Here is a 27,712-nt window from a genome sequence, read left to right on the forward strand (position 1 = left end):
GGCAACTGTAACGAAAATCAATTTCCCTGGGGATCAATAAAGTATGACTATCTTCCCGACTACACTGTACATACTTTATACTTTATTGTTGCCAAACAATTGATACTAGAACGTAAATCATCATAGCGATATTTGATTATGCGCTTCCCGTTCCCTGGATTACAAATCAATAGTAAGTATTAAAAATTTAAATGATGAATCATAAATAGAAAAATGGAAAGTAAGGTAGTACAAAAAAACCGAGAGGCAGGCCCGGATATTCGGAGGGTACGGCCCAGATCCGGGTCAGGATTCATTCAGCAGTCTTATCACAGTTGGAAAGAAGCTATTCCCAAATCTGGCCGTACGAGTCTTCAAGCTCCTGAGCCTTCTCCCGGAGGGAAGAGGGACAAAAAGTGTGTTGGCTGGGCGGGTCGTGTCCTTGATTATCCTGGCAGCACTGCTCTGACAGCGTGCGGTGTAAAGTGAGGATTTACGGAAGATTGGTTTGTGTGATATGCTGCGCCGTGTTCACGATCTTCTGCAGCTTCTTCCGATCTTGGACAGGACAACTTCCATACCAGGCTGTGATGCACCCTAGAAGAATGCTTTCTACGGTGCATCTATAAAAATTAGTGAGGGTTTTAGGGGACAGGCCAAATTACATTATTTCTACTTTATATAGGCTGTGTATTTATCATATCATTCCTGCTTTTACTATATGTTAGTGTTAGTTTAGGTCTTATGTGTTATTTGGTATGATTTGTTAGGTTATTTTTTGGGTCTGGGAATACACAAAAATTTTTCCCATATCAACTAAACTCTGGGAAACACCACTTGTCAAGGGTCTCCAGTCTGAAAAAGAGCCTTTTACCATCTCCCACCACTCCCTATGCCAATTGTGCATCAAATTAGCCAGCTATCCCTGCATCCTAAGCAATCTAACTTTATACTACTACTAGACTACTAGACAGGTATATGGAGGAATCTAAGGTGGGGGCTTATATGGGAGGCAGGGTTTGAGGGTTGGCACATCATTGTGGGCCGAAGGGCCTGTACTGTGCTGTACTATTCTATATTAGTGTTTTTTTTTCTATACTGCAGTCTACCAGTGAAACAGTATCAGAGGCTCACTTTGGATGTTAATAGTAATTGCTTCTTCACTTACTCCATTTTGACATGAAAGGTTTCATAGGAATGCTCTATCTTAGCAGGGGAAATACGGGACAAGGGCGGTCCCGTATGGGACAAACCAATTTAGCCCAATATACGGGATGTCCCGGGAAATTCGGGTTCAACAGTGCATGACAAGGAATGAAGAAAGGTGCAGCTGATTCATATCGTTTCCTCACGGCCCGGTAGAACATGCTTTGCGGACCGGTGGTTGGGGACCGCTGGTTTAGGGAATCAATCTATTTACTTGTTTCAGATGATTAATTGAGTTGGTAATAGCGGAATCTGTAAAGAGTAGACACTCTAAACCATCCAATTTATCCCATTGGTTCCCCATTTGCCGTTCTCCCTTGCAGGTTCATCCTAATGGAAATTACTTTGCTGTAGGTGAAAAGGGCATCAAGCCCAATATTATTATCTATGAATATCCTTCCCTGAAACCATACAGAAACCTGAGAGGTGAGTGACATTCTTTTAATGCATCTGGCTTTCATGCCCTAAACTCTGGAATTTTGCCCTTAAACTTTCTCTGCATTGAATTTTCTTTTTGATCAAGCATTTGGTTACCTACACTACTCTTAGATTTGTGTTAACTATTGTTCCAACTAAATACAGTGGATTCTGATGTATTGGAACACCTCGGGACCAGTATATATTGTCCCAATTAAGCAGCTGCCCCAATTAGTTGAAGTTTCATGGAAAGTTATTTATCTTTAATTTAGAGATACTGCGTGAAACAGGCCTTTCCGGCCCTTTGAACTGCCAGCCCAGCAACCCACCTATTTAACCCTAATATAATCTTGGGACAATTTACAATGACCAATAAACCTACTAACTGATACACCTTTGAACTGTGGGAGGAACCACACACACACACACACACACACACACACACACACACACACACACACATGGGAAGGAATGTGCAAACTTGCTTACAGAGGATGCCAGAATTGAACTTTGATGCTCCAAACTGTAATAGTGTTACACAAACACAAGGAGATCTGCAGATGCTGGAATTTCAAGCAACACACATCAAAGTTGCTGGTGAACGTAACAGGCCAGGCAGCATCTCCAGGAAGAGGTACAGTCGACATTTCGGGCCAAGACCCTTCGTCACGACTGATGAAGGGTCTCGGCCCGAAACGTCGACTGTACCTCTTCCTAGAGATGCTGCCTGGCATAGTGTTATGCAAACTGGTATGCTACCGTGGCGTCCCGAAATAATTAAAAAAAGTATAAAAAGACAAAATACTGTTTAATTGAGTAACACATTATGTATTTAAATGAAATACAGAACAAATTAGAACACTATCAATACTACTACAGTACTATAAAACTGTGTATTAGTTCCTAATAGTTATTGATGAAGCAATTCATCTATTGTATGCTGATGTCCTCTTTTGATTATCTGCAAATGAACAAGATCAGCGCTGACACCTACTGAAGAGAATAGAATACCTTTATGCAACGCTTTCAATGATTACAATCTCCAAACCTTCATTTTCATTATAACATGCAAGATAATTGTTGATACCTTCAAATTATTTGTAGTTCCTAAGTTGTTGAAGTAGTGAAATAGTTTCAATTTCACTCCAAGCCATTTCTGGCATCTCGAGGCCTGAATGCTTGAAATTGCAGTGAGCAAAACAGATCTGAATTGTCGTACTGCTCATTTCTTTGTAACTATCAGTGATGTTAGCAAGTGCTGCTATTTAAAATTGTTCACTTTAAGCATGGTGTAGTGTCTAATGGCCATAAAAGTGCACGTGACTGACAATAGTTAGAAACTGTTTGGCAACAGTCTCCTGTACCAATTAAGCAGTATAGTGTCCCAGATAAATGAAGGGAGTCCTAGGCAGAATTTAGAAATATGGATGGCTCAGCACCTATCTCACTGTGATTGCATTCCCTACATTCTCTTTATACATGTCAGGTCCCCATTTCCTGTGATCCCTTTAAGCTAACTGGTTTCACTGAAAATTGGAAAAACTATTATACCACTGTGTAATATCTTAAAAAACAAATTAAAAGTGTTTTAGGGAAAAAATATGAATAAAATCCTTTACTTATGAAAATTTGCCAATCTGGTGCCACTGAAGTTTTGAAATTCCAGATTAACAGTTTTACTACTTATTTATGTTATTTATGTAAATAACTATTTATTTCTCTTTTGATTATCTAGTATTATGAAGTATTGTATATGGCTGTGAAGTGCAAAACAGACAATAATAGTGTAATAAATTGTCAGGTTAGTTGTTGCTATGAACAAAGTTATTGTGGGGAAATAATCATTCTCTATTTCCTTTCCAGGAGGAACTGAGCAAGGCTATGCTTTTGTTGACTTTAACACATCAGGTAACCTGCTCGTCAGTGTAGGGGAGAACCCAGATTACATGGTCACCATTTGGAATTGGAAACAGGAACAGATAGTGCTGCGCTCAAAAGCCTTTTCACAGGATGTTTATCGGATTACCTTCTCTCTAGAAAATGAAGAACAACTGACCTCCTCAGGAACAGGACACATCAAGTATGTGATCATTCCTAGGTTACACCTTGTGCTGTTTACGCTTTAATGTTGGTCAGTTAATGTTGATTGCACAAGCCTAGAAGATTAGCATCCGTGGAAAATGTCCATGCTGCTATTTCAAATTCCTATGTGACTAAAGCAAATGCAGGTCAGCAAAACACCACAAATTTAAAATATTGCATTTCTGAATGGCAGCATTGGAGTGGTAAATTTATCTATCACAATGATATGTGTTGCAAATTACAAATTGTCCCTGTGGCTTGAGCATTTACTAATCACTTACTAAGTTGAGAATTCCACCTGTCTATTCCTCATGTGAGGCACAACTGATCCATAAGAAGAGTGCTTTTTTCTCTCAACAGATTTTGGAAGATGGTGGAGACCTTTACTGGGCTAAAATTGCAAGGTGAACTTGGGAGGTTTGGGAAAACTGCTCTGACAGACATTGTGGGTTATGTTGAATTGCCAGATGGAAAGGTACGGTAAATAAATTTCTATATCCTGTATTACAGAATAGTAACAGAATGGAAGAAATCCATTGGCCAATTGTGTCCATACAATCTTGATGCAAGAGCCATCCACTCCTCTACTCTGTCCCAGCTGTTTTATAAGTTCCTTGATTTTTTTTTAAATTTTGTACTTATAAAGCTTAGCATTTTTAAATGACTTTTTATAATAAGATTTAGAGGGTTCAATTCTTGCTGTTGTCTGTAAGGAGTTTGTACATTCTCCCGTGACCATGTGGGTTTCCTCCCACACCTCCAAAGTCATATAAGTTAGAGTTAGTAACTTGTGGGCACGCTACGATGGTGCTGAAAACATGTGACACTTGTGGGCTGCCCCCAGCACATCCTCAGACTGTAATGGTTGTTGTTGCAAAAATCACATTTGGCTGTATGTTTCAATGTTTCAGTGATATTTGTGATAAACAAAGCTAATCTTTAATTCACACAGCAGACCTTCGAGAGAGTGAGAGAGAGAGAAAGAGAGACTAAGGGAATCTCACTCTCCTGATACAATATTTTATACTTTTTAAAAACAAAGATAACAAAACACAATTAACTCCATTTTCAATGGCTATGATCATGTACTTAACTTTACAGTGCTTGTACATCCCAACAAGCAGATCTCCTTTGAATATTCAGTACTAGTGTCTGTTCTGAAAGTGTTTGAGCACAAACTCCAGACAACAAAAATATAGCAGACATCCCACCCTACAAAAACTCATTTCAGGGAGGTAGCAGCCCTGCCCCCCGCAACCCCATATCCCTCCCCCCGCCACGGTCGACCTCCAAGGGTGTATGTAATACTTTGTTTAGTGATTCTGTCTAATCTGTAAACCAAGTTTGGTTATATGCAGAAAATATGACATTAAAATATGTACATATATTATTATTATATTATCATGTTTATTCTATTACAACTTTAAGCAAGTCTACAGGGAGTTTGGCGTCATCATGTAGGATATCAATAGAGTGGCTCCTTAGCAGCTAGCCAGCTAGTTTAAATAACGTTAGCTACGCTAATGAACGAATGACACCTGTTAAACTCACCTCAACATGTCTTTTACATTTTAATCCACCATGGACAATAGAAAAGTCACTGTTGCAAACAGTGCAGTGAGCAACACTGTTATTATTTTCAAGGTCGACTGTAAAGCCCGCCCACAGAGAAAACTGATAGGTCTATTTAGCATGAAGAGAGACCAATCAGGATGCTTGCTCTCGCTGTCACTCTCCCTCTCAAAAAAAATCGATTTGTCGGATATTGTATATAATTTCCGGGCATCAAGGAGCCACTATCAATATGCAGGAGACTCCCAGAACTTCCGGGAGAAGTGGGATGTCTGATATATTAACACACATAAAATGCTGGAGGAACTCAGTAGGCCAGGCAACCTCTATGGAGAAGAGTACAGTCGCTGTTTTGGGCAGAGACCTTTAGAACATAGACATCTACAGCATATTACAGGCCCTTCAGCCCATAATGTTGTGCCGGCCATGCAACCTACTCTAGAAACTGCTGAGAGTTTCCCTACCCTAAAAATGCAGAGGAGCACCAGAGGCATGTGATGGGCAGGCAAGGAGATAAGTTGAGAGAGGGAAAAGGAGATGGGGAATGGGAGGGGGGTGAAATTATTAACGGAAGTTCGAGAAGTCGATGTTCATGCCATCAGGTTGGAGGCTACCCAGACGGAATATAAGATGTTGCTCCTCCAACCTGAGTGTGGCTTCATCACGACAGTAGAGGAGGCCATGGATAGACATGTTGGAATGTGAATGGGAAGTGGAATTAAAATGGGTGGCTACTGGGAGATCCCACCTTTTCTGGCGGATGGAGTATAGATACTTGGCAAAGCGATCTCCCAATCTACGTTGGGTCTCACCGATATACGAGAGGCCACATCGGGAGTACTGGATACAATAGATGACCCCAATAGACTCACAGGTGAAGTGTCGCCTCACCTGACAGGACTGTTTGGGGCCCTGAATGGTAGTGAGGGAGGGAGGTGTAGGGGCAGGTGAAGCACTTGTTCCGCTTGCAAGGATAAATACCAGGAGGGAGGTATGTGGGGAGGGACGACTGGACAAGGGAGTCACGTAGGGAGCGATCCCTGTTCAAGTAGAAAGTGGGGGGGGGAGGGAAAGATGTGGTTGGATCCAGCTGGAGGTGGTGGAAGTTACGGGGATTTATGTGCTGGATGCAGAGGCTCCTGGGGTGGTAGGTGAGGATAAGAGGAACCTTACCCCCTTGATGGGATGAGGGAAAACGTGCGAAAAGAAAGAGATACGGTTGAAGGCAGCATTGATGGTGGGGGAAAGGAAGCCCCCTTCTTTGAAGAAGGAGGATATCTCCTTTGTTCTGGAATGAACAGCCTCCTCCTGAGAGTAGTGGAGATGGAGGAATTGAGAGAAGGGGATGGTGTTTTTATAAGTAGCAGGCTGTGAAGAGCACAGTCCAGGTAGTGTTGAAAGTCTGAGTCTGGTTTCTATGATGCATTGAACTATGACCACAGCTCTGCAGTTTCTTGAGGTGACGGGCAGAGTAGCTGTCCTATCAGGCCATGATGCATCTGCATAGGATGCTTTCTATGGTACATTGATTAAAAAAGGATGTTGTCAAGGGTGACATGCCAAATTTCTTTAGTCTGCTGAGGAAGTAGAGGTGCAGGTGAGCTTTCCATCAGATTTCTCCTTCCTCAGCCTTTTCTGCTCCTACTTATCACCTCCCAGTTTCTTACTTCACCCCTCCCTCACCCACCTAACTTCCCTTTCATCTTATTTCACCTATCACCTGCCGGCTTGTACTCGTTCCACTCCCCTTTTCTTATTCTAGCTTTTCCCTCCTTCCTTTCCAGTCCTGATGATGAGCTTTGGCCCAAAGTGTAGACTGTTCATTCCCCTCCATAGATAAAGCTGAGTTCCTCCAGGATTTTGTGTGTGTTCCCAGCACCTGCTTGTGTTTAAGCTATTAGTGATATTCACTCCTAAGAACTTAGAGCTCTCAGCTCTCTCAACCTCAGCACTGTTGATATAAATAGGAGTAAGTGCACTGACCCCTCCATCTGACATCACTGACCAGTTCTTTTGTTTTGTGTGCACTGAGGGAAAGACTGTGTCATGACACCATGCCACTAGGCTCTGTCTCCTTCCTGTACTCCCACTCATCATTATTTGTGATATGGCGGTATCATCATGAAGTTTGTCAATAGAGTTAGAGCAGAATCTGTTCACAGTTGTGAGTATGTGGGAAGTAGAGTAGGGGACAAGGACACATCTTGTGGAAGAACCAGTGTTGATGATAATCGCAGCAGAGGTGTTGCTGTCTATCCTTACTGATTGCACTTGCTCTTTGTTAACATTCATGGTTTCATTTCATAGAGTACTGCTTGCTCCGTCAAATTTGTCATCATCATCTCTCCAAAAAAAATCCCAACTTTTGACCCTGCCATCATTTAAAATGATTGCTTACATATCCCTTCTAGCGCCAAGGCAGTTTAGTTGCAGCATCATAATATTGCCTGACTTCCTGGTTTCTTCTCAGTTGCTCCTTGGACCCTTATCTGTGTGTTTCCCTATGAACTCAGCATAGAATGCTCTCTGGTTTGGCTTCCTGTCTTCCAACAAATGTGAACTTAAGCTCATCCAAATACCACACCACAATTTCTACCTCCCATTGCATCCACCACCTCTGGGCTCACTGGCTGCTTTGATTCCTCGTCCAAAAATTCTTCAATTTTAAAGTGGTCAGTTATTTTCCAAATTTCTCCAGAGTCTCACCCACTGTATCTTCCCACTCATTCTGAATATACTGCATCTCTTCGAAGCACAGAAAGATATTTGTTGTGAACTGTTAATAAGAAGAAGTAAAAAGTATTAGATTGAAGCCAAAGATTTCCAAAAAAGAGCGGTAAGACTTAGAAATTGGGAAAAAAAATCTGAATTCATAAGGAAGACCAGAACATTGATAGAAAATGGGGAAGTAGAACACAGAAGTAATTTAGCAAAATAGAAAATGAAACAGACTGCAAAATGTTATGTAGATATATTAGAAGGAATAGATGTGCAAAAGTTAATGTAGCTCACTGCAGATTGAAACAAATTTTTTTGAGAAAAAATAATTTTAGAGAAATTAAATGCATTTTAAATAAAGCAATAAAATTATCATAAATTACAAAAATACATAAATAATGCAAAAATGGAATAACAAGGTAGTGTTCATGGGTTCATAGACCATTCAGAAACCTGAAGGTGGCGAGGAAGAAGCTGTTTCTGAATTGTTGAATGTGGGTCTTCACCTCCTACCCGATGGTAGCAATGAAAAGGGCATGTCCTAGATAGATAGATAGACATACTTTATTGATCTCAAGGGAAATTGGGTTTTGTTACAGCTTCACCAACCAAGAATAGAGCATAAATATAGCAATACAAAAACCACAAACAATCAAACAACAATATGCAAACTATGCCAGATGGAAATAAGTCCAAGACCAGCCTATTGGCTCAGGGTGTCTGACCCTCCACGGGAGGAGCTGCAAAGTTCGATGGCCACAGGCAGGAACAACCTCCCATGACGCCCAGTGTTGCATCTCGGTGGAATATGGTCGGAGTCCAACAGCAAAAAATTCAATATCCGGGCTACAAACACGTTCCTCGATCGTAATATGACCTGGATTGCACCATCCGTTGATAACCAGAACAGCAAGCCCCCAGCTCCTTTACGCTTACCGCTCTCAGTGCACTTCCGGTCAGGCCGAACGGTCTGGAAGCCCTCCATGGAAAAGTTTTGGTCGGGTATGTCCTGGTGCAGCCACGTTTCAGTAAAACACATGACACTGCTCTCCCGAAATGTTCTCTGACTCCTGGCTAGCGCCACCAACTCATCCATTTTATTACCCACCGAACTCCCCTTCTCCATAAGTCTCTGTTGTCTCGACCCGGTTCTCTTTCCTCGCCTTTGTGATCCCCCTTTGCATCCTCTGTGTGTTTTCCTCCAGATGCTGCCTCTTGAAGATGCTCTTGATGGTGAGGAGGGTTATATCTATGATGGAGCTGGATGAGTCCATAACTGTCTGCAGCCTTTTGCAATCCTGTGTATTAGAACCTCCATATCAAACCATAATGCAACCAGTCAGATTGCTCTCCACTATACATCAATAGAAATTTGTAAGAGTCTTTGGTGAAACGCCAAATCTTCTTCAACTCTTACAAAGTAGGGCCACCATGTCTTCTGTTATTCTATTTATTGTTGTATTTATCATAGCCGGGGGTGGTAGTGGGGATAAGCTCCCACTACTATAAAGTGCTCCAAATGGCATGCGACTCTTAACAGCCTCTGACAACCAAGTCCAACTCTCGGCCTTCTTGTGTGGCTTAGCTAGCTGGCTCAGCAGAACTGTTTCTACTGACGAGAAGGGGCAAAGGTGGACGACTGGTGCCTCAAATCCAGTTGCTTTGGGCAGGTGAGGCTTGTAAGCCTTGGACGGCGACCCGTCCAGGAGAAGGAAAACTCTGATTTTATACCTCCGCTGCCTTGCAGCCAGACCCACCCATGGGAAAGGCTTCAGGAGTAAACCCTGAGGAAGAAATCCGGAGCCAGGGTCCCTAAGGCAGTTTGTAGTTGTTTACAACTTTACTCTGGCAACCTCTGCAACAACACTGCTGCCAAGCTGTATTGGCACTTGCCCTTCCCTTGTGACATGGAGAGGGGGAACCTGCTGCATAGGTAACAGCCATTTCTTCAAATCTTCCCGCCCAGGCTCGTGGTCTGCAGAGGACACAGTCCACCAGTGGCGCAAACCCACGATCCTCCAGGATCGATGGCTGCCTACTACTACTATTACTGCCATATACAGTGGATTCTGGTTAATTGGCTATCAGTTCACCAGGACAGTTGCCTATCCGGAACAACTCTTAAAGAACAAAATCTAATCAATAAAATGACCTGGATTCCCTTAGTTTATTTGGGAAACTATGCTGCTTTATTGGGACAGCAGACTGTTGCCGAACAGTTTGTAACTAGTGTCAGTTATGTGCACTTGTGTGGCCGTTAGGCACAACACTGTGCATAGATAGATAAGTTTTTAAATAGTGCCAATGGCATATGTTTGTGTCCAAAGAGCACAATTTTTGTCACTGATAGTTGGTGAGAAATAAGCAGTAAGACAATTCAGAACTGTTTTGCTCACTGCAGTTTCAAACATTCAGGCTTGGAGATGCCAGAAATGGCCGGGAGTGAAAATGAAACCATTTCATTACTTCAAAGAATTTGTAGGTATCAACAGTCATCTTGAATGTTACAATGAAAATGAAAATTTGGAGGATGCATTCGTCGAAAGCATTGTATGAAGTCAGTCTATTATCTGCACTAGGTGTCTGCACTGACTTTATTCATTTACAGTCAATCAAAAGAACACAGCAGCGGATGCCGAATGAATCCCTCCATTGATACCTATTAGGATCTAAAACACAGTTTTATAGTACTGTAGTAGTATTGTTAGTGTTCTAATTTGTTCTATATTTCACTTAAATACATAATATGTTACTCAGTTAAACAATAGCTTGTCTTTTTATACCTTTTTAACTACTGTATTTCCATGAAACTTCGGTTAATTAAGGCAGCTGCTTAATTGGTTCAAAATGTACTTGTCCCAATGTCTCCCAATTAGTTGGAATCTAATGTATACATACTGTTTACACGAGCAAGGAATTTTATGGTATCCTAGTGTATATAGAACATAGACATTAAAGCACAGTACAGGCCCGTCAATAGTCATGTTGTGCGGAACTTTTAACTTGCTCTAATATCAATGTAACCTATCCCTCCTACAAAGCCCATAACTTTCAATTTTCCTTGTATTCATGTGTCTAGGAGTTACTTAAATACCCCTAATATATCAGCCTCTACCATCACCCGGGCAGTGCTTTCAGACACTCATCACTCTCTGGGTAAAATAAACCTACCTCCATCATCTCCCTTAAATTTTTCTCCCAAAAACTTAAAAGAACGCCCTCTTGATTTAGCCAGTATTATCAGGGGAGAAAGATGCTGGCTGCCCAGTCTCTCTATGCCTTTTATCATCTGGTGCACTTCTGTCAACTCACCTCTTCCTTTGCTCCAAAGAGAAAAGCTCTAGCTCTCTGAGCTTTCTTTATAAAACCAGTTCTCTAATCCAGCCACCATCCTTTACACTGTCTGTAAAGCTTCCACATCCTTCCACAACTGAGCAGGGGTCCCAGAATAGAACACTGGAACACCACTAGACTATGCTCCATTTACTACTGCCCTCTGACTTCTATGGTTAAACCAATTCTGTTCCCACGCAGTGAAGTTTCCCTGCTGCCTCTAGGAGCTCTGAATGAGCCTCCCATAGGGAACCTTTTCAAGTGCCTTACAAGATCATAAGAGACAGAGCAGAATTAATTCATTCAGTCAACTGAGTCTGCTCCACCATTCCATCATGGCTGATTTATTATCCCTCTCAGCCCCATTATCCTGCCTTCGCCCGTAAACCTTTGATGTCCTGTGGAACATACGTGTAGAACACCTTGGTTTTCCTTAATCCTACTTGCTAAGGCCTTCTATTTCCCCAGCTAGTTCTCCCAAGTCCATTCTTCTGTTCCTTCCTGGCTGTCTTGTGGAGCCCTGTCTGAGCAGAGGGGGTGGGTGCATATTCCATCTGAAGTTCAGTGATCAGTGATGTTCTGTAGGGATCTTTTCTGGGACCCCTGTTCTTTGTGATTTTTTTAAAAAGTGACTTGGATGAGGAAGTGGAAAGGTGGGTTAGTGAGATTGTAGATGAAACAGAGGTTAGTATGTTGTTGATAGTGTATAAAGTTGTCATAGGTTTTAATAGAGTTATAAAATACACGTGGACTAAGATGTTAACTGTCCTGTGCTATCACCAGTGGGATCATCAGTTGATCTGCCACCTGTCTTCAGGAGTTTCGGCCCGCTTATGATCAAGACTCCCTCGAGGTGGTGGGTCAGCAGTGCTAAAGCACCACCTCCCACTGTGAGCTTAAAAACTTGGCATCTGCCTCTATCAGAGTTGTTGGTCACTTCCATCCAACAGATTATCTACTCTTCAGGTTCTATGCAGCTACTGAAGGGTTTGCAAGATATGTATACACTGTCTGACTATCTGTCCCTCTGGACATACTTGGTCCACACCCATGCTGATCCTTTCTCTGCTGCCTCAGCTACAGCCCTGCTGGTTGACTTGATCTCTCTTCTAGTGAAGCCAAGGTCACGCAGCCACTTCTGGAAAGTGAATGCAATAAACCCACGGCAGCCTACTTCGAATGGATAGCATGAGACCTTCCACCCTCTGTCTCTGCACTCTGATCTTAATTCTGTATACTTGGTTAACTTGCGCTCATGGGCTTCATCGATGTTGTCTTCCCAGGGGATTGTGAGTTCACCAATAACCACTTCTCTACTGGTGTCAGACCATACGATTATATCTGGACGCAATGTTGTGAAAGCTATTTGCTCCAGGAAACTGCCTTTCCCATCCAGGTCGCCCTTGACACACCAATCATTGGCTGAAGAAAGTATGCTTGATCGTGAGCCTGCGTTGTACACCCTTGTCTTGGAGCCTTCTTTCACAAATGATATGCGATGTTCTGTGCAGCATGGGGCATGAGATAAGTTGTGCTGCAGTACTCTCTGCTCAACCGCTTCTGTTATGACTTTGAGAACATTGTTATGTCTCCAAGTGTACATGCTGCTGGAAAGATTGACTCTGCATGCACTCAAGATATGTTGAAGTGTTCCCTTCTTGCCACAAGCAGCACACCTGTCTGTCTTATCTTCATACCAGGTGCTTAGGTTGGCAGGTGTTGGGAGCAGATCGTACGCTGCTCTGCATAGAAAAGAAATGCGGAGCGATTCCATCTGCCACAGAACATTCCAAGATAGATGTCGTTGTTCAACACTTTCTCACCGGGTCCAAGCCCCTTGTTCGGCCAGGCCAGCTGTTTTAGTTAACCTCTTCTCCTCTTCTACCTCCCATATTTCCTGTGTTATAAGCTCACAGCGCTCCTTACCTGTAGAAGATGACCACCACTTGTGGGATGTCCATCCAAGTCCCTGGCGGCCTAGCTGGATAGCCCCAACCATCTCCTTGTGCTTCAATCTAGACTCTGCCTCATCAACTGCTACATGGGCTGACCACTTCCTGCCTGATCTCAGATCCGGCTGGGTGTTCTTGATGACAGGGTCTTTTGAGTCTTGAAGCATCAAGAATGATCTTACCTTGGCTACCTTGACCTCTTCAACAAGGGATTGCACTGGGATGGTAGGTTTTGTTTGGCAACTGTGGGTTACAACATTGGCGAGGCTGCTCAGTACTCCAAGCCACTTCTTCACATACTTGTTGATCTTCCGTTCCATCGCCTCAACATGGGACATTGCCACTTCATAGACAGTTAATGGCCACATTATCCGTGGCATCAGTCTGTACTGCAAGCACCACAACTTCAACTTGCCAGGCAAGCCACACTTGTCAACAGACATCAAACCTCTGCCGATCTGTTCTCCTGTCTCTTGAACCCTCTTGGTGTCTCTCAGCTCCTCTGTGTACCATCGCCCGAGGCTCTTAACTGGTTGGTCCTGAATGGATGGAATCTCCTCTCCAGAAAGGGTGAGATCAAAGTCAACCAGCTTTCCTCTCCTAAGAACAAGGCTCCTTGACTTGATGGTCTTGAACTTCATTCTTCCCCAATCCATTAGCTCCTCGAGTCTGGGTAGTACACTTTCCACTGCCTCTGTGCTGGGACTCAAAAGGGTAAGATCGTCCATGAACGCTCGTATTGGTGGTAACTCCTCTCCGCCATCAAGTGCGACACCTGGTCCCACTGATTCTGCAGCCCTCACAATGACCTCCATGGCTGACACAAAAAGGATGGGTGAAATTGCACATCCCATTGGGATTCCAATATCCAAGCTTTGCCACCTAGTTGTAAACTGCTGAGTGGAAAACCTCATCCGGAAATTGTTGTAGTACTGCATAACAAAGTTCCTCACCTTAGCAGGAATCCATAGGAATTCCATCGCAAACTCAATCAGGACATGGGGAACAGAACCATGTGCATTTGCCAGATCAAGCCAAACTACAGTCAGATTACTTCTTAACCTTTTCGACTCCTGGATGGTACGCTATATCATACTAGTATGTTCAGGGTGTCCCGGGAAGCCTGGTATTCCTGCCTTCAGCACCGATGTATTTACTAATCCTTTCTCTATCACAAATGAAGATATTCTTTCTGCCAGAATGCCAAACATAATCTTCCCCTCTACATTCAGGAGTGAAATTGGTCGGAACTGATTCAATGTAGAAGAATTCTCTTCCTTTGGGATGTATACTCCTTCAGCCTCACTCCATGACAAAGGAACAACACCTTGTCTCCACACCACCTTTAACAATCTCCACAAGTATTCCCTCAGCTGTTCAAACTTCTCGAACACCTTATATGGCACTCCGTTAGGTCCTGGCGCTGAGCCTGACCTTGCCTGTCTGATGAACGGTTCGACTTCTGCCAGTTTGGGTTCTGACAGATCGAACTTCACTCCTGGCTTCGTAGGCTTCACAAGCCCTGAAATGTCAAGCAAAGGAGCCTCCCGCTGTTCGTTAGAGTAAGTGCTTGCCAGGTGATCCTCAAGTTCTTGTTGAGAGATGTTAAGCTGCCCGCTCTTACTTTGTTCAAACAGTTTCTTTGTGAACTCGTGAGGGTTCTCAAAGAACGACTTTCTTGCCTTCTCTCTCTTCTTTCTCTTTTTATGTTGTGACTCTGCATGACGGAGTGATGCTAACTTTGTTCGAAAATGCTCTCGGAGATCAGCAAGCCCTGGCTTGTCACCCTCACTTGCTACCTTCCACCTCTGTCTCAATGATCTAAGCTCTCTCCTCAACCTCCTTCTGGTGCCTGCTTGGTTGCTGTGTAGGCTTTGCTTTCTTCAACTCAACCAAACCAAACCTGTACTTTCCAACAGCGTAAATCATATCGCCCATCACTTCCAACTTTCTCTTTGATGTTCCCCTGAGAGTGTTCTCCAACATCATACTGATATCCTCATCAAATACACGCCAAGCCTTCTCATCTGCCTTTGCTGGCCACTTGACCTTCCTCTTCTTCTCTACCTCCACACCACCGCCATCATGCGAAGGATCTACCTGGGTACTGCCCAATAGCATCATTATATAAGATATAGACTCTCCTAAATCCGTTCTTAAGCCGCTTCCTGATTACTTTGTAACTTGCAAGAGCCCTGTCTGATCCTTGTTTCTTAAACCTTAAATATGCCTCTTTCTTTTTCTTGACTTGACGTTCCACATCTCTTGTCAACCATGATTCCTTCACCTTACTATCTTTTTCCCTACCTCAGTAGAACAAATCTATCCAGAACCCCGTGCAAGTGCTCCCTAAACAGCTTCCACATTTCCATTGTGTATTTCCCTGAGAGCATCTGTTCTTCATTTACACTACAAAGTTCCTGCCCGATAGCATCATTATTCACCCTCCACAATTAAATACTTTACCTTATTGTCTGCTGCTGTACCTGTCCTAGGTGATGGTGAAGGTCAAGGACTTGTGGTTACTGTCTCTGAAGTGCTCACTCACCAAGAGATCTGCCACATGACCAGGTTCATTTCTTGAAAAGAGATCCAGTAAGACCTCTCCTCTAGTCAGCCTGTCTACAAAACTGTGTCAGGAATTGTTCCTGGACATGCCTAACAAAGTTTGCACCATCTAAACCTTTTGCAAGTCAATATTAGAGAAGCTGAAGTAATATTCCATAAATATTTTTTAGTCTTAGAGCATTTGGTATAGCAATTAGACCAATGCTATACTTCTCCTGCAGGATGCAGAAGATCAGGGAGACTTCAAACTGACCACGTGATTTGAGATGCTCAGAATGTCATAGATAAGAGTTTTAGTGAGTAGTCACACCTAAGGTACAGGCAGAATGTAGTATGGTGACTACTGTGAAAGGAAAAGGGAGTGGAGAGATGGTGCAGTATTCCCCTGTGTCCGTTCCCCTAGAAAACTAACACATATACTATTTTAGATACTATTGTGGGGATGGTGGTAAATAACATTTCAGGAGAGGGCAGCAGTAAGCCAGATCTATGATACTAGGACTAGCTCTGATGCTCAGTGGGGAATATTGAGAGCAGACCAAAGTCTTGCGATAGGGGACTCGGCAGTTAAGAGGGGAGACGAGGATATTCAGTGGCCACAAAGATGACTCTGGAATGGTGTATTGTGGCCTTGGTGCCAGAGTTTGGGATGCCATGGAGTGGCTATGGATTATTCAAAAGGAGAAGTTGAACAGATAGAAGCCGTTCATGTTGGCTCAAATGGCAGAGGTAGAGAAAGGGATAAGGTCCTGCAAAGTAAATATAGAAATTAAAAAGCAGGACCTCATGCTTAATAATCTCCCATTAACTTCCAGTGCCACACGCTAGTGAGGGTAAGAATAGGAAGATAAGGCAAATGAATGTGTGCCTGAAAATTTGCTATATGGGGTAGGGATTCAGATTTTTGGGCCATTCGGACCTCTTCTGGAGCAGAGGTAACCTGTACAAGACCGGAAATGGAGGGGAGCTAATATCCTAGCAGGCAGATTTACTAGGGTTATTAGAATCTATCCAAACTATAAAGAGACTTGGCATTAATTAATAAGGCAAGAATTATTTTAGTTATTAATATCTGATTCTTCTGTTTTGGAGTTAACTAGTGAAAGGGTCACATTGGACTGAGCAGGATAGAGGATAAATCATGAAAGAACAGTCAGATGATAAAGTTTAAGTTGTTTTAGGAAGAGTGCGCTCAAGGTAAGAGTTTCTGAATTTTCTGATCTTGTGACGGTGTAAAATGGAACTGGAGGTGTATATATCTTAATTTCAAGGCAGTGAGAAGCCAGAGTAGAGTTGGCATATATAGATTAGATACAAAGTGGGACAGAGAGGAAAGGGACAATGTTTGATGATATGCATAATGTGATAAAGGCTGAAGAAATGAGTATGGTGTATGATATAATGTATTACCACTAGTTTTCTGCAAGTGATCAATGACTTTCTATACCAATTGAATGGTTATCATAGCACTAATCTTTAGTTGGAACGAAATATGTGGACAGATGCAGTGTTACCTTTTGGTAAGCTAAACCAGAACAGGATTTGCATAGTAAATAGCAGGGCCCTGGAATGTGTTATAGAACAGAGAGACTTCGGGGTACAAGTACATAGTTCCCTGAAACTGGTGACAAAAATAGGCGGGGTGATGAAGAATTCATTTGGCATGCTTGCCTTTATCAGTCAGACACTGAATACAGGAGTTGGGGTATCATGTTACAACTATGCAAGATATTGATGAGACACCACCTGGCATATTCTATGCAGTTCTGGTTGCCTAGCTATAGGAAGCATGTCATTAAGTCGGAGAGCATACTGAAAAGATTCACAAGTACTTTACTAGGATTTGAAGGCTTGAGATACCAGGAGAGGCTGCGTAGGCTGTGGGTGTTTTTCCCCGGAGTCTAAAAGGCCGAGGGGTGAGCTTTACAGAGGTCTATATGATTATATGGGACATGGATAAGTTTAATGCTTATGGTCTTTCCATGACCATGATTGTTCTTGGCAATTTTTTTCTACAGAAGTGGCTTGCCCCATTGAAGCACCTTCAATTACTCCAAAAGACTGAGGTTTGGTAAAATACTGAAAGGCTTTTATTCGCTGTACAATACGACCTCCACAGTGAGTGTCTGCCCCCGGACTGAGGGGGAGGGGCAAGGTGAACACCTTTATACAGGAATCTGTGGGAGGAGCCACAGGGGCAGTCAGCAGAGGGGTGTGTCCAGACAGGTAACTGAGTTACAACATATATACATGGTTTACCACACCCATTGCCTTCTTCTGGGCAGCATCTTTACGAGACAGGTGACTCCGGCCATCAGAGATTGTCTGCCCGGTGACAGTGGTCGCATAACCAGGACTTGTGATATGCACCTGCTTCCATGGCTTCTTGTGACCCTGATCAAGGGGGTGGCTATGCAAGTGCTACACCTTGCAGGGTGTAGGCTAGGTGACCTGCAGGCTAGTGGAGGGAAGGAGTGTCTTACACCTCCTTTGGTACAGACGTATCTCCATCCCATCACCCATTTCCTAGGATAAGGAGTCTAAAACTAGAGAGCATAGGTTTAAGGTGAAAGGATAAAAATTTCAAGGGGAACTGATAATCAGCTTTTTCACACAGAGGGTTTGGTTATGTGGAACAAGCTGCTAGAGGATATAGTTGATTTGGGTATAGTTACAATGTTTAAAATACATTTAGACAAGTATATGGGTAGGAACGGTTTAGAGAGACGTGCTAACATGGACAAATGGGATTAGCTCAGGGAGACACTTGATAAATAAATGAGTTGAGCCAAAAGACCTGTTTTTGTGTTCTATAACTCTTTGTCACCAAATTGCTAATCAGAAGGGAAGGTTTCCCTTGAATCTTCTATTACAAAGGTGAGAGAATTGGTTTACATATCAGAGATTACACTGGGCAACTAAGATTTTGCTTCCTGAATACTTTTGGGTGTATTTTATGGATTTTGGGCTGCTGATCATTAAAATCACCATGAAATCTCCCTATCATGCACCATTTTTAGAAACTGTGTCTAATCATTATAATAAAGTAATTGTATTTTCAGGAGTATTTATGTTAGCAAAATGTCTCACTAATGTGGCAACAGCCACGATACTTTCTATTATATTTGTGGTGAGTATACACTTAAATCTTAAAGATGGAACCTGACTCCTCTTATTAAGAAAAGCTTTGAGCTCTACCTTGGGTGTAAAATTGGCAACTAGGCCAAAGCCTGTGCTCCTCACGTTTGTTGCACAACATGTACTGTTGATCTTAGACCTTGGCTCAGAGGTACTTGGAAGTCGATGCCTTTTGCTGTCCCGATGATATAGCACAAGCAGAAGGATCAAGTGACAGACGGCTACTTCTGTCTAACTAGTGTGTCTGGTTTCTCTGCTAAAGAGAAGAAACCCATTGAATACGCCCTTCAGTCATGAGATCTGTGCCGCATGATAATAGTCTTCCAGTACCGAAGCCTCCAGGGGCATGGTGTCTAGAGGAGGCAGATGAAGATGCCTTGATGCATGAGCCAGGAATGGAAAAGGACACTGATACTGATACAGACTTTGAATGCTTTATGTCAAGTGACCCTTATGTGGTAACTCAATCTGAATTAAATTACCTGATCAGAGACTTGGGTTTGTCAAAGGCAAAAGCCAAATTTCTGGGTTCAAGACTGCAACGATAGAATCTGCTGTCACCAGGCACAAAAATTTCCTTGAAGGATTTCAATATTTGAGACAACTGTTTCTATGAATAACTTGCCAAGATTAAGGAAGGCATTTTTGTTGGTCCGCAAATCAAACAGGTCATCAATCACAGACAATTTGAAGAACTTCTAGTGGGACCGGAGAAAATCGCATGGAAGGTATTCTAGGATATTGTTGAAAATTTTCTTGGCATTTATAGAGCACCAAATGACATGCAGCTGGTTAACGATATGCTTCAAGCATACAAAACCATGTAGAACAACATGTCACTAAAAATTCATTTTCTGCTTTCCTATTTAGACTTCTTCCCTGGGTCTTGGTGCTGTTAGTCGCTTGCGACTATCTCCCCGGGCTCATATGCCAACTTGTCTCAATAGTTAACTCTGCTAACAGCCACATGATTCAGCGGTGAAACTATACGGCATAAACAATATACGTTTGTACATCAAGGTTGTTTCAATTAAAGAAACCTCCATTTGAATGAATGCTGTGTAAATGCTGCCCATACAGAGTTGGCGGTTGGCAAGAAATAACATCATACACCGCATAAAATATAATTGAAGTATGTTTACTAATTTCAGCTTTATCAAACGGTTACTAAGAGAAAGAAAAGAAAAAGTAAAAGAGACCATTACAGTAAAACCAGCCTAAATGTGCACGTAATGTTGGAGCTCATACTGGAGTCATCTTTAACACGTGCGCTGGACCCGTGGTCTGTGTGAAAGCACCCGCCACATTCTGAACTTCCCTTGAAGTTCATCTCGAACAAACTAGCTCTTTCTCAGGAGTATTAGGCCTTTCTCCTTGGAGCCATTCATCTGTACAAAGCACTTCGTGCAGCATGACTCTCCTTCCGACGGCATTCTGCAGCACCTTCCCTTCTGCCCTGCTCTGCAGCTTCTGCCTAAAGACCCCAAATTGGACCGTCACCAGGCTCTCTCCTCCCCACTCGCTCTATAACATTCTCCCAATCCCGCCATCCTGATTGGCTGACACAACATTCTTAAATTGAACAACATGTCATCTTATCTTTAGCTGAAACCAAACTAGTCTACTAGCAGGACACACTACTTTTGCAGAAAACTGCTAATGTAAACTATCCCACAGCATAGCAGTAGAAATCTTAACCAGGGCATTACATGAGCTTGGTGAAAGGTTTCTCCAGGACATGGAGAAATGGTATCAGGGCAACTGGAATCCAACAATGCTGGCTGATTATTGTTAGACACTTAAGCGAGAAGCCTCTGACACCGAGTACAAATGAAAATCATTCAACAAAACATTTTTAGCTTAGTTGAGCTATATGTAAAGAGTCAGCACCATTATACTATTAGATGCATTATATTAGTTTCTTGTTTCTCCAAATTCCTATGTGATACAAGTAGTCTACAGTTGTATTTGTGTTCAGTCTTTGTGCTCAGTCTACCATAACCACAAAAAATTTCAAAGGAAGCAACATTTAAAAAAAAAATTGCTGTCCAGTGTTATTGATGACTAACTAAGAGGTGTAATTTGTGTAGTTTTTAGAGTTTTGCAACCGTAGATTTTTTCGTGTTCCGTCTACTCACTTTATGACCATGTCCTACATTTCTGGAAAGTAATTCTGGAAAGTCACTGCTCCAAGGTGGTCAGGCCTCCCACTCCCACCAAACTTTAAACAAAATCAACATATTGGAGTGCTTGACATTACAAACTATTAACTTATCTGAACATAGCTTGAGATTGAGTAACTAGGATAGTCACGCTGTTGTAGATAGATGTAGTTCAAACATTGAACATTTCGCTGAATCACTCCAGTTGTTCCTGAGGGAAATCATTTTGATGAACCATATTATAATCCAAGCATTGGATCCTATCAATTGATTTTCAGAAGAGTTTGACTTTTGTCAGGCTTGATTATGGTGAATTCTCACCATATACAGTGATGAAGGTTTTGGTTTCCTGAGATTGGAAGGGGCCAAAAGAATCTTCAGATGCTGAAAATTTAAAATGGAAACAGAAAATGCTGGGAAGGTTCATCAGATCGAGCTCAGGAGATCTAATGAAGGGTCATTGACATGTATCATGTTTGTAAGGTACTGTGTTGTTGCTGCATTTATACCCTGACTATGACAGTAAACTTGAACTTAAGGTGAAATTTTAACTCTTTTGCTCTCTCTGCATATGCTGCATGTTCTGTTGAGTATTCCCAGCATTTCAACTTCCTGAACTTATTAGAGATCTGGTTTTATTTCATCACATCAACCTGTCTGAGTTGTAATCAATCATTGTTCAAAGAAAACTGGCAGATACTAGACTTGTCATCATCATCAGGTGCCGTGCCCAGTTTGAGCTTTGACTGCCATGGCCCACACAGTCCTGTTTCGTGTCAAGTGGATCAATTCATTGGTATTCATTTCCAATTCTCTGGCTGCTGTCTCCGTCATCATTTGCTCATCACATGTCCAACGAAGTTACGTATCCATTTCATGATCTCATACATTATTTCTCTTTTTGTGTTTGCTTTGTTCGTGACATCCTCATTAGATATTCGTTTTGTCCATGATATTCTTTGCATCCTCCTCAAAAACCACATCCCTGCTGCTTCAGTTCGTTTCCTCATGTTACTAGATATTGTCCAACATTCTCAGTCATATAACATAACTGGGTAAACATAACATTTCATTACTCTGAGGTGGGTTGTCATGCCTAGTTTAGTGTTGGTCAGTATACTCTTCATTCTCATAAAGGTGTCTTTTGCCATCCCTATTCTTCTTTTGACATCTATGTTGCACCTGCCATCTGATGTCACCCAGCTTCCTAAGTAGCAAAAGTTCTGTACTTGTTTTATGTCTTCCCCGTTTATTCTCAGCCTGCAGATAGGATTCTCCTTTTTTGGATATCACCATACATTGTCTTTTTGCAATTGATAGATAGACCCATTTTAGCACTTTCTTCAACAACAACTATGTCAATTAAGTTTTGTAGTTCTTCCTCCGTACTTGCAATTAACACAGTGTCATCTGCATATCTGAAATTATTGATCTTTTCACCACCAACTTTGATTCCCAAGATGTCCCTTATTTTTTGTAATATTGTTTCACTGTACACATTAAATAAATCAGGGGAGAAAGCACTCCCTTGTCTAATGCCTGTCTTGATTTTTGTAAACTGACTCACTTCTCTGTCTATTCTTACAGTGGCAGTTTGTTCCCAGTACAGATTTCTGATTAGGTGGAGGTCTTTCGAATTTAGATCTAGAGTTTTCTGTAATATTTCAAATGACTTATTGTGCTTCACTTTATCAAATGCTTTTGTGTAGTCGAAAAAACAAACAAACAAACCTTTTTGCACTTGAATAGCTCGTTCTGATAGTATCCTTAACATCAATATTGTGTTTCTTGTTCCTTTGTCTTTCACTAAACTTGTACAAGAAAGAAATTTATCATTTTGCATAGAAATCCCAAATATTAAGGTCCAGTTACTCATAAGTATTTCTATAGCTTGACAGTTAGTTTGTAGGTAAACATGGCAGTCAGTTTACCCAGAGGAAATAAAATAAATAAACTATTAAATCTTATTTCTGGTAATATTGATTGAGAGAGAACTTTTGGAGAATAATCTTGTGGAAAGTTATTTATCTCACTGTATTCGTCTTAGAAAATATGCTGCTCTCTTGCAGGTGATATCTGGCTGTGAATGGGGCAATATGCTGTTGTGGGATGGTGGTCTTATCAAGGTGGAGCTGCGCAGGAAAGGTGGCAGGCCTTGTCATCAAGGATCCATTAATCAGTTTGTGCTGGATGAAGGAGAACTTATTACAATTGGAAGTGATGGGTGTGTACGGGTGAGTAATGATGCTGGCAGGTATCAAAGCTCAAATATGGTATTAATGACCAAAATATGGTGAGTATGAAGTCTGTTTATTTCCTTTGCTTCATTCACCACACACCACTATTTTATGTTGGCTTTGGCACTGTTCTGTATAGAGATAGCAGCAGGTGGTGACCTACCTTCTCAGAATTTGGTATTGATTCTGGGACATCAGCCTGAAAGAAAAGGTGTACTGCAATAGGTGGGAGAATACTCATGTGGAGCATAAGAACTGAGCAGCATTTCTAAATGACATACATTGCTGTTGTTCAAGTTAATCAAGGCTACAAAAGATATAGGAGCAGAATTAGGTCATTTGCCCAATGCGTCTGCTCTGCATGATGGTTGATCCAATTTTCCTCTCAGACCCAGTCTCCTGTCTCCTCCCCATATCCCTTCATGCTTTGACCAATCAAGACTCTATCAACCCCTGCCTTAAATATACATAAAGGTTTGGCCTCCACGTCTGCCTGTGGCAAAGAATTCCACAGATTCACCACTTTCGGCTTCTGTTCTGGGTGTCAGATATGGGCTTTCCGCAAGACTACCAGCCTCCCTGATGGTTACATCTTCACCAGGTGCATCGGGCTGCAGCTCCTTAGAGACTGTGTTAAGGAACTGAGCTGCAGCTCGATAACCTTTGCTTTGTAAGGGAAAACGAGGAGGTGATAGACAGGAGCTACAGGGAGATAGTTACCCCAAGGCTACAGGAGACAGATAAATGGATGACTGTTAGAGGGAAGGGAGAATGTTAGATCATGTGGGCCGTCCCCCTCAACAATAAGTACTCCATTTTGAGTACTATTGGGGTGACGACCTACCTGGGGGAAGCCTCTGGCACTGTGTCTGGCCCTGTGGCTCAGAAGGGTAGGGAACTGAAGAGGATAGCAGCAGTACTAGGGAACTCTATAGTTAGGGGGATAGATAGGTGATTCTGTGGACATGAAGAAGGAACATGGATGGTAGCTTACCTCCCAGGTGCCAGGGCCCGCAATGTTTCTGAACTGGTCCACAATATCCTGAAAAGGGAAGTTGAGCAGCCAGAAGTCATAGTACATATTTGTGCCAATGATGTGGCTAGTAAAAGGGAGGAGGTCCTTTAAACTGAATACAGGGAGTTAGGAAGGAGGCTGAGAAACAGGACCTCAGGGGTATTAACACGCATCAAAGTTGCTGGTGAACACAGCAGGCCAGGCAGCATCTCTAGGAAGGGTACAGTCGACGTTTCAGGCCGAGACCCTTCGTCAGGACTAACTGAAGGAAGAGATAGTAAGAGATTTGAAAGTGAGAGGGGGAGGGGGAGATCCAAAACGATAGGAAAAGACAGGAGGGGGAGGGATGGAGCCTAGAGTTGCACAGGTGATTGGCAAAGGGGATATAAGAGGATCATGGGACAGGAGGCCCAGGGAGAAAGACAAGGGTGGGGGGAACCCAGAGGATGGGCAAGGGGTATAGTCAGAGGGACGGAGGAGAAAAAGGAGAGTGAGAGAAAGAATGTGTGTATAGAAATAAATAACGGATGGTGTACGGGGGGAGGTGGGGCATTAGCGGAAGTTAGAGAAGTCAATGTTCATGCCATCAGATTGGAGGCTACCCAGACGGAATATAAGGTGTTGTTCCTCCAACCTGAGTGTGGCTTCATCTTGACAGTAGAGGAGGCCGTGGATAGACATGTCAGAATGGGAATGGGACGTGGAATTAAAATGTGTGGCCACTAGGAGATCCTGCTTTCTCTGGCAGACAGAGCGTACGTGTTCTGCAAAGCAGTCTCCCAGTCTGCGTTGGGTCTCGCCAATATATAGAAGGCCACATCGGGAGCACCGGACTCAGTATATCACCCCAGCCGACTCACAGGTGAAGTGTTGCCTCACCTGGAAGGACTGTTTGGGGACCTGAATGGTGGTGAGGGAGGAAGTGTAAGGGCATGTGTAGCACTTGGTCCGCTTACAAGAATAAGTGCCAGGAGGGAGGGATGGGGGGGACGAATGGACAATGGACAAGGGAGTCACGTAGGGAGTGATCCCTGAGGAAAGCAGGGGGGGTGGGAGGGAAAGATGTGCTTAGTGGTGGGATCCCGTTGGAGGTGGTGGAAGTTACGGAGAATAATATGTTGGACCCGGAGGCTGCTGGGGTGGTAGATGAGGACCAGGGGAACCCCATTCCTAGTGGGGTGGCGGGAGGATGGAGTGAGAGCAGATGTGCGTGAAATGGGGGAGATTGCGTTTGAGAGCAGAGTTGATGGTGGAGGAAGGGAAGCCCCTTTCTTTAAAAAAGGAGGACATCTCCCTCGTCCTGGAATGAAAAGCCTCATCCTGAGAGCAGATGCGGCAGAGACGGAGGAATTGCGAGAAGGGGATGGCATTTTTGGAAGAGATAGGGTGAGAAGAGGAATAGTCCAGATAGCTGTGAGAGTCAGTCGGCTTATAGTAGACATAAGTGGATAAGCTGTCTCCAGAGACAGAGACAGAAAGATCTAGAAAGGGGAGGGAGGTGTCGGAAATGGACCAGGTAAACTTGAGGGCAAGGTGAAAGTTGGAGGCAAAGTTACTGAAGTCAACGAGCTCAGCATGCGTGCAGGAAGCAGCGCCAATGCAGTCGTCGATGTAGCGAAGGAAAAGTGGGGGAGATACCAGAATAGGTTCGGAACATAGATTGTTCCACAAAGCCAACCAAAAAGCAGGCATAGCTAGGCCCATACGGGTGCCCATAGCTACACCTTTAGTTTGGAGGAAGTGGGAGGAGCCAAAGGAGAAATTATTAAGAGTAAGGACTAATTCCGCTGGACAGAGCAGAGTGATGGTAGAGGGGAACTGATTAGGTCTGGAATCCAAAAAGAAGCAGAGAGCTTGGAGACCTTCCTGATGGGGGATGGAAGTATATAAGGACTGGACATCCATGGTGAAAATAAAGAGGTGGGGGCCAGGGAACTTAAAATCATCGAAAAGTTTAAGAGTGTGAGAAGTGTCACAAACATAGGTAGGAAGGGATTGAACAAGGGGTGATAAAACAGTGTCGAGGTATGCAGAAACGAGTTCGGTGGGGCAGGAGCAAGCTGAGACGATAGGTCTGCCAGGACAGACAGGTTTGTGGATCTTGGGTAGGAGGTAGAAACAGGAAGTGCAAGATGTGGGAACTATAAGGTTGGTAGCAGTGGATGGGAGATCCCCGAGCGGATAAAGTCGATGATGGTGTGGGAGACAATGGCCTGGTGCTCCTTAGTGGGGTCACGATCGAGGGGTAAATAAGAGGAGGTATCCGCGAGTTGTCGCTGTGCCTCGGCAAGGTAGAGGTCAGTACGCCAGACTACAACAGCACCCCCCTTATCGGCGGGTTTAATAATAAGGTTGGGATTAGTGCGGAGGGAGTGGAGAGCAGAGCGTTCGGAAGGAGTGAGGTTGGAATGGGAACAAGATGCCGTGAAGTCGAGACGGTTGATGTCCCATTGGCAGTTAGCAATAAAGAGATCCAGAGCAGGCAGAAGACCAGAGCGGGGTGTCCATGAAGAAGAGAAGGGTTGAAGATGGGAGAAGTGGTCATCGGTGGGGGTGGAAGAGTCCTTGCCGAAGAAGTATCCATGAAGAAGAGGAGGGTTGAAGACGGGAGAAGGGGTCTCGGGATTGCTGTCTGTGCCATGTGACAGTGAAGAAAGGAGTAGAACAAGGTGGCAGATAAATGTGTGGATGAAGAATTGGAGCAGGAGACAGGGATTCAGATTTCTGGATAATTGGAATCTCTTCTGGGGTGGGTGGGACCTGTACAAAAGGGACGGGTTGCACTTGTATCCAAGGGGGACCAATATTGTGGGCAGGTTTACTAGAGCTGTTGGGAGTGGTTTAAACCAATATGGCAGGGGGATTGGAACCAGTATGATAGAGCTGAGGATGAGCCAGCAGGTTTACAAGTACAAACCCCATTTCCAGAAAAGTTGGGATATTTTCCAAAATGCAATAAAAACAAAAATCTGTGATATGTTAATTCACATGAACCTTTATTTAACTGACAAAAGTACAAAGAAAAGATTTTCAATAGTTTTACTGACCAACTTAATTGTATTTTGTAAACATACACAAATTTAGAATTTGATGGCTGCAACACACTCAACAAAAGTTGGGACAGAGTTAAAATAAGATTGAAAAGAGCACAGAATATTCAGGTAACACCGGTTTGGAAGACTGCACATTAAACAGGCTAATTGGTAGCAGGTGAGGTATCATGACTGGGTATAAAAGTAGCGCCATCAAAGGCTCAGTCTTTGCAAGCAAGGATGGGTCGTGGCTCACCCCTTTGTGCCAAAATTCGTGAGAGAATTGTTAGTCAGTTCAAAA

At 43.1% G+C, this 27,712-nt stretch overlaps 1 protein-coding gene across 1 annotated transcript in view; it reads left to right on the top strand.

Moving 5' to 3' along the window:
• LOC134348205 (cilia- and flagella-associated protein 44) overlaps nucleotides 1-27,712 on the top strand; it is a 235,486-nt gene that overhangs the window by 10,342 nt on the left and 197,432 nt on the right. The window contains exons 5-8 of the mRNA XM_063051223.1: nucleotides 1,509-1,611; nucleotides 3,466-3,682; nucleotides 4,045-4,159; nucleotides 23,197-23,361. Coding sequence (XP_062907293.1) covers nucleotides 1,509-1,611; nucleotides 3,466-3,682; nucleotides 4,045-4,159; nucleotides 23,197-23,361 — 600 coding nt within the window. The remainder of the gene's footprint in view (nucleotides 1-1,508; nucleotides 1,612-3,465; nucleotides 3,683-4,044; nucleotides 4,160-23,196; nucleotides 23,362-27,712) is intronic.

The sequence above is a fragment of the Mobula hypostoma genome, chromosome 6 (assembly GCF_963921235.1).
Source record: "Mobula hypostoma chromosome 6, sMobHyp1.1, whole genome shotgun sequence".
NCBI classification, from domain to species: Eukaryota; Metazoa; Chordata; class Chondrichthyes; order Myliobatiformes; family Myliobatidae; genus Mobula; species Mobula hypostoma.